Below are 8,048 nucleotides of genomic sequence, written 5' to 3' on the forward strand. Positions count from 1 at the left end.
TCAGGTTTTTCATTAAATTCTATCCATAGTGAGGATCTGGATGCAAGTGATTAATTCAGCAATATCAACAATTGACGCTTTCTCCCAACTGATTCAAAGACCAGAAAGATTAAAGTTTTCTTGAGTCGATCAAATAGCTTCTGCCAAGTCAGTTTATTTTCATCCACTAGCTAAAAGCAGTTAGTTATTTATGCTTTGGATTCTACTACAAATAGTTCTTTGGAAGAAGAATTCTCTGAGAACTTCAGAACTCAGAACCTGAGCAAACAAATATCAAAATTTGATGCAAATAAAGTCATCTCATATTCCACATTCTTAAACTGAATTCTCTCATGAATTACTAGATTGGCAACATTATCAGACTGTAAAGTGAAACTTAAAATAGCATAATTCTGCAAAAGAATTGAGAGAGGTAAAACTATATTAGGAAAAAACTTGATCCCAACCATTTCCACAATTACAAACTTATACCCATTTCTCCCAGAGAAATACCATTTCTCCTTATGTACATCACCCCCAGCAACACAAACAAATGGAAAGTCTTGAATCTACTACCTAGTGTTTCTTTTTTTACCTCCAAATATATCCCTTCCCCTTTTCCCGAATTTTATTCATTTACACACGTGAAACAACCAAAATCACTATAAAAATACCTTCTTCTTATCTCTCTTCTTTACCCCAAATAACATTTGAAACAAAAGAAAGAAGAGAGAGGGAAGCGTGCTCAAAGAAGCAAGATCATACAAAGTCACCTTGGATTTGGCTGTGATCCAAATGACCATAATGGTTGGACAAGCCTCTGAGCTGATGGACTACCAAGTAACATAGCCTGAGATCGAGTAAGCATCTCAGTCATTGATGGGGTTTGATAGGCCTGAACAAGACTTGAACCATCAGTTGAGTCTCCTCTTGCTGTTGCTCTTTGCCATGAATGTGAGCTCAGTCCTGAAAGAATATAAGCTCTACCAGATGCCTCATAAACATGCCTACTTGCCATCCTCTCTTGCATCTCCTTAAGCTCTGCATCTAATGCAATGCATAATCGATCATGGGATTTAGCTGATATAGTTTCTGACAACACCCTTCTGCAATTTTCTAGGATAGAAACTGCACCAGGCAGATCTCCCTGCTCAGCTGCAGTTCTTGCCTGTGACATTGCCTCAGCTGCTTGAAGTCTGTTGCGTTGCCTATCGACTTCAATTGACACTGCTGCTTCCTCACACATTTCAGGTCTCTCAAGCATAACTTCTTCAGTTTCTAATGTTGTCATTTCTTTAGTTAAAGGATCTTTGAAAACACATCTCACCTTTATGAGTGATGTTTGATTTCCAGGAGAGACAGCTGGAACATTGACTGAAACCAGGAAATCCCTCTCTTCATCAGCATACAAATCTCCGACATCAATAAACCCTGTGCGTGCATCAGCCATCACCCGACTTGGGTAACTTCCTGCTTTCAGTGATCCAAGGTGAATACTTGGGTGCACACATTCCACTCCCACCTGCAGTTCCTGCACTACGACACTTAGAAGTCCTCCAATGCATTGTGCAAATGCATCCTGGATTACAGCTTCAGTCTCAATGAAAGAAAAGGTGCCCCCAGAAATTTCTGAAATTGAATGCATTGATGAAGCATCATGGTCTGCACCAAAGCCAAAAGCATGCACTGGAATCTGGAAGCCTGCAGTGTCACCACCATGAATAGACAAAGGGAGGAGCAACTGGTAATTTCGCTGATGTTGGTTACCACCAGCACCACTGACAGTATAAGTATCCTGCCCATCTGATAGCAGTATTATACTTGCTACAGGATTCTTTTCCTTTCGGTCTTCCATTACCTTTGCTCCCTTTCTCAGGCCTTCAGCAATGTTAGTTCCACCATTTGCAACCAAAGAATTCACAGCTTGAAGTGCCTGCTGCCTGCCTGTATCAGACATTTTACGGAGAGGGAAGAGGCGGCGGGCAGTGGAAGAAAAGGCAACAACTGAGAGCCTGTCATTGGAGCCAAGGTTCTGTATTACGAAACCCATGGCTCGTTTTAGCAATGCTAACTTCGTACCTGCCATGCTACCACTGATGTCAAGCACTGTGACTAGGTCAACTGGGGCACGAGGTGTTTGCGATAGTTGAGGCAAGTTAGCAGGGTTTCTTATTGGATCTTGTCTTACAATTGTAGCAGCAGCTTTGAGATTGACCAAGACAGTGAAGTTATCATACGACTTGGATTTGGATGCAGCTGAAACTTCTGGGTACGTCTTGATTTCTATAGTTCTAGCAAAATTGTGATCTGCAGCATTTTTATTATCAGTAGAATTTCTATCAGCGAACACAGGTTGGAGATCTAATGATTCATCATCATCATATACACTTGGCTCAGGGGCCTGAAGTAATGGGACAATGTGCCTTCGATTCATATCTCGACGAGGAGGAGGCAACCTGCGGACTACAGTCATCAAAGCATCATTATGAGGCCAACCTACTGCATTGATGGGTGCTCTGCCAGGAACAGGGTCCAAACTGGGAGCCTGCAAGGGGATTTCCTTCCATTTTGCTCGGCAAACTGGACAAATTTGGTTTCCATGTTTCACATTTGAAGTGATGCAGTGGAAATGGAAGGAATGTGAGCACTCTGCAGTAAAAATAGCATGGCCACCTCCTTGTTTCATCTTGGTCAGGCATATTGAGCAGGTTTGCTGAATGTGCAAAACAAAAAAGACAACAAGGAATTAATACCAGATAAAAGTTAGAATGTCATATGTTCTCACAGTATATTCAGGATTAATAGCATAATTGATAAAATATCATACAGTAAATCACATAGAAAACCAACATGAGCATGCAGATCTCCTGCATGGTTCACCAAAAAAACTCATAGAAAACGTTCATTTTGTAAAAGAATAAAATCACATACAGTAAATCCAGAGAACATCAGATACTAACTGTTAATCAAATTCAGTATTTTATCTCAACAGTATTGCAAACGCCAATCACAGGATAATCGAAACTAGAGAAGCACTTGATCTGAAAGCATGAAAAATTAAATCTACAGGCCTAAGGAAAAGCTTACAACCACATGGCAGACCAACAAACACTTACCAACATTTAACACACTGGATTAGTGGATAGGATCTCAGATTGAGCAGTTAGTTTTTTATGAATCTCCAATAGTTTGCATATAAATTGGTGAATGGCTGCTCGAGTGAGCATAATTTGGAGAAAACTATTTCTCATATTATAATCTAGAAACAAAGCAGTATAGGCTTACTTACTCTTCAACCCACCACATACTTTTAATCAGATTATTATATTTCTACAGCAGCATCTAGCATAAATTACGAGCATCACAAAACACATATCAGTGTACGTCCTGGGCCAACTAAGGCAGTGCAGTAAAATTTTGTAGGCAATTCTCAATGGTTTACAAAATTAGCATGCATCCTTCTTACAACTCCTCACCCCTCCCGCCCTCTCTCGGTCTCCCTCCAAAAGATGACAATAAACTAGTTGTCTCATAGTATTATTTCAACTTGGCGGGTCTGGGCCAGGCCACCAGACCGGGATAAGGGATCAGTGTTAAGCTTGAAAGAAGTAAATGTTAGGTATCCAACATGTGGGGCACAGCAGATAATGTGAAGTTAAAAATAAAGGAATGACTTTGAAAAGTTATCAAACAATTATCTTGTGATACAGATGAGAGAGACATCTCAATGCAAATAGGGTGAAAAATGCAAAAGCCATATATCAAAGAAAGAGAAATGATGTACTGCTTTATGATGTTTCCTTTATTTTCTTTACTTCTTTGATGAAGTTCCACACCTAAAAGGCGTGCAATCAAACACTCAAAAACAGCTCAAGCCACCACAGAAGCTGCTTTTCTTCCCTCCAAGGGAAAGAGGAAACTAGTAGTTTTATTTTACTGTTAAGGCAATTGAAAATGGTTTATTTGCCCCACCAGGTCAAAGAGTGGGAAGCAAAACGACATCATACAAGCAGTTAAATAATTCAAGTATTACTCAGAAACTGCCAAAACTGCCAATAAAATATTAAATTAAAGAACATTTTGAACCATTCAATTCTAAAATTCCTTGTTTTTATTATTTTCTTCTTCTTCTCTCTGCCTAAACATGATTTTGAAGCAAAATTATGAAGGAATATTCAGAGTTAAGAGTAATAATAGATTCTATATAATAATTTGAAAACTAAAATCAACAAGAACCCTAAGTGGATACAAGATCATTCAACTTCCTAGCAAATCTCTGGCCAAGGATGAAATAAAGTGGTTACAGCGGGGAAAAAGGAAATTTCTTTGCTCTTTCAACTGTCCATGTCAGAGAAAAATACAAAGAAGATAAATTCTATAAATTTTAAGCACCTTTTGTTCGCTGAAAAAGATGTTGGAATAGGAAAAGTAAATTAAAATTAGATTTCCTTGCTCAGTAATCAAGAAAAGGAAAAACCTGCCCTCTCAAATGATAGAAATACAATAAGTTGGCTACCTTTACCCTCTCTTCTCCTCTTCCTCAGCAATTAAAGGCCCAACAGCCAACAGGAAACTAGAATGCCATCACCCAAAATTACATACAAGCTCTAGTAATAACATAATCAATAAGTAAGAATATAACATTTAATTCAATTCAGCTGAATCCAATTCTTTTACTCTTTGAATCAGATGAAAATGAAACTTACAGAACTTCAATTACTTTATTAGCCCCACCACCCGCCGGACCCAAAAAAAAAAAGAGAAAAATAAAATCTAGTGGCTGAGCAAACCAAGATTCTAAACCAGCTATTCATCCAAGATTAACACAAAACTGAGAAAATCGAACTATCATAAATCCCAACATCAAAACTATCAACACCCATGAACCAGAAGAGGCAGAACATGAAAACCCCAACATCCGAGAATCCATTTCCCTTTCTTTACCTTAATCTCAACTCAGAAATAACAAAACCCATGAAAAAGCAGAAGCAGAACACCAAAAATAGAAGTATATTCAACTAAGAATAGGTGTAAAATGAGGAGAAAAGCACAAACCTTTGATGATTTGCTTCCACTCTTGGACAACCTCAGACCATGTGAAGATGGTGTAGGCGTCATTGGCCTTGAGTCCCAGTTTGTAGGTGAAAGCAAAGCAGCATCAGAGAGTCTCTCACTTGAAGCTGGTGGCGAGTCCTCTAGAGTTCTTGGTACATAAGAACAAAGATTTAAACCTAAAGCTAACTTTGCTTTTCTCCATTTACTTCCCATTTTGATTGAACTTGAACTGTTTGAATATCTTACAAAGATTCAAGAATCAGAGTAAGAATCCAAGAAGTAAAATTTAACAGCTAAAAGAAAACCAAAAGCAAGAACGAAACAAAAGCAGATCTCAAAGCGGTTTGAGCCGAGGTGCTTTCTTTGTTTTCTTGGTTTTCTGGTATCTTCTTTCTTGAAAGGGGAGAGATAATGGGGTTTTAACAAAAGTTGAGATGAACACGAAAACCGAGAGGGAGAGAGACAAGAGGCAATAGTTTCCTCCTTTTTTTAAGAGGGGATTGCTGTGAGGCAGTATTTCATAGAGAAATGTGGGTTTTTGAGAGGCTAAAAAATGTCAAAGAAAGGGACCGAGTCGCAGAGAGAGGGTGGGTTGAGACTTGAGAGCAGAAGTAGTATTGAGGGCGGTGTTGTTGGCCGCCATTGAAGAGAGAGAGAGAGAGCCAAGGAGAGGGAAAGGTGGATTCTTGTAAAGAGTAGATAGAGGATTTTAATTTCAAAGTAGAAACCTTTATATTTTTTTATTAGTTTTTTTAAATAATAGAATTTTTAAATAATTTATCTTTATTTATGCGTTCAATTTGAAATTTTTTTTATAAAATTACACATTAATTAATAAAAAAGGTTAATTCTATTAAATCATTATCTTTAATTTTTTATTAATTTTATTTAGATAATAAAAATTTAAAATGTTTATAATAAAAAATAATTGCTATTTTCAATTTCTTTTATTTGACCAATAAATAAAAAAATTAGTAAGATGGATGAGGGAGTTTGCATGCAGCTCAGCTCCCATTATGAAGAATGATATTTGTAGGACACGAGTCAAACGGGTGGGATTTTTCTAATGATGTTTTTTATTTTTTTATTTTTTAAAATAAAAATTAATTATTTTATTTTATTTTGGCACATGAGATGATAAGTGTGCCACACGTGCACATCATCACGCTTGGTCCAATGTCAACAGGTTTGACGTTGCTTTTTTCTTTTTTCCATTTTTTATTTTTTACCGAAGCCTTCTTCTTTTCACCTCAGTTGCAATTTGCAAACAGTAATTGGATAAAATTTAAAGTGCAAAATATTTCATGCATTATTTACTGACAAAATTACTTAAAAAATCCATTCTTTCAAATTATTACAATTACACTCTTTTTTTTAAATCAAATTAAATTAAATAAATTAAAAGTTAAAATTTTAATATTTATAAAAATTTTAATTTTGAATAAAAATCAATTTAAACTCTAATGTAATATAATGAAAATAAATAAATATTTGAATGAATTTAAAAAAAAAAATGAAAATGCAAGCTTAACAAAAAAAAATCCAAATGGTTGTGCCTCCCCAATCTTGATTCTTGGTGACTTGAACAGTTAAAAGCCAAATCTGACCGTTGCTTAAAAGAGAATATTATAAGTGTTGCTATGGACATGGACTTTTCTTATTAATATATTGAAAAATTATATTTTATCTCGTAATAAATGAAATAAATATTCGCTAAAAATACGTTATTATTTATGAATCGACTCGATGCGAATATAATAATATTTATAATTATATTAAAGAAATTTAAAAGATACATATATATATATTATATTATCAATATTTGGTGTATGAACAAAGTGATGGTAGATGAGGCAAATAGGCATTCAAAGGTCAAAAAAACAATACTTAGGAATGTTCAGAGATAGGTAGCTCCATTCCATACATGAGTCATTAATGTCTATCTTGAGTCATTTATTGTTAATTTTTAATATTTAATTTTTATAAAAATATAATTATTTAATTTTTATTTGTTAATGTGAGTTTATAATTAAAATAATAGTTTGACAGCAATTTACTACTAAAATGAAAAAATATATTTTTTTAATAACGATAATTACGGAATAAAGGAAAAGAACAACAGCCATACTTATTTGGTCTTCCCATGTACTCAACAATATAATAATGTAATTTCATTGATTCAAAAAAAAAAAAATAATGTAATTTCAAATGCCTTAGTCTTAAACAAAAATTAAATGATTTAATTTACTTTTCAAATACTAATATAAAATGAGTAGAATTAGTCCTAATTGATTTTGTAAACTGACCAAAATTAGCTTACAAGTATTCATCCAATTTGGGAGATTTTGTCAAAGTTTGGAGTACATCAATTTGGAAACGTCCAATGAGTGCCGTATAAGGAATACAAATGATTTTTTTTTTTGAGGTGGAGATCGGAGATTAGGAGAGTAAAATTTGAAACCTCTCATATTTATAAATAATATTTTTTAAAAAATATTTTAAAATAAATAAATAGAAAATTTTAAATTTAATTAATTAGTTTAAATTTTATTTTATGGTAATTAAATAAATAAATTATCATATAAAAAATATTTTGTCAGATTGATAATCTAGAAGCTGATAATATGGAAGACAAAAGAGTTTGAATCTACAATTTGTTTTCTTAGTTAAACAATTTTCAATGTGAAAAGAATATTAAGGATTGATATTCCACAATTGTAAATCATTCAAAAGTGTCTATAATTTAGTATTTTAATAAAATTAAAATATTATATTTAAAAATTTTTAAAATTAATTATAAAATTATTTTTATAATTTATAATTAATTACTATTAAAATAATTTAATATTATCGAATATGGCGAAAAGTAGGGTTGTGCAATCGGTTGGTTCGGTTTCGAATCGAACCGAACAGATAAAATCGAAAATCGAAATGTTATAATTTTAAAAATAAAAAAAACCGATTATGAAAATATAATCGAACCGATAAAAATCAATTCGGTTCGGTTCAAATCG

The 8,048-nt window shown here is 34.0% G+C and overlaps 1 protein-coding gene across 2 annotated transcripts; it reads right to left on the minus strand.

Moving 5' to 3' along the window:
- Positions 1-393: 393 nt before the first annotated feature.
- LOC110624727 (E3 ubiquitin-protein ligase WAV3) lies at positions 394-5,731 on the minus strand. Of its 2 annotated transcripts, none has more exons than XM_021769996.2 (2): positions 5,035-5,731; positions 394-2,692 (listed from the first exon to the last, which is right to left on the minus strand). In XM_021769996.2, the coding sequence occupies exons 1-2, from the start codon at positions 5,245-5,247 to the stop codon at positions 749-751; spliced, it is 2,157 nt and encodes a 718-aa protein (XP_021625688.1). In that variant the 5' UTR covers positions 5,248-5,731; the 3' UTR covers positions 394-748. The 2 variants fall into 2 exon arrangements, with proteins under 2 accessions (XP_021625688.1, XP_043816872.1); XM_043960937.1 differs by lacking the exon at positions 5,035-5,731 and adding an exon at positions 3,096-5,014.
- Between the last annotated feature and the right edge of the window lie 2,317 nt (positions 5,732-8,048).

This window comes from Manihot esculenta, chromosome 10, assembly GCF_001659605.2.
Source record: "Manihot esculenta cultivar AM560-2 chromosome 10, M.esculenta_v8, whole genome shotgun sequence".
Taxonomy (NCBI): domain Eukaryota; kingdom Viridiplantae; phylum Streptophyta; class Magnoliopsida; order Malpighiales; family Euphorbiaceae; genus Manihot; species Manihot esculenta.

What these genes read in the sequence shown, in the direction of transcription:
- LOC110624727 (XM_021769996.2), bottom strand. Translation starts at nt 5,247, where the DNA reads ATGGGAAGTAAATGGAGAAAAGCAAAGTTAGCTTTAGGTTTAAATCTT. An exon ending in GTGGAAGCAAATCATCAAAG is followed by an intron (nt 2,693 to 5,034) that starts GTTTGTGCTTTT and finishes TTGCACATTCAG; the next exon opens with CAAACCTGCTCAATATGCCT.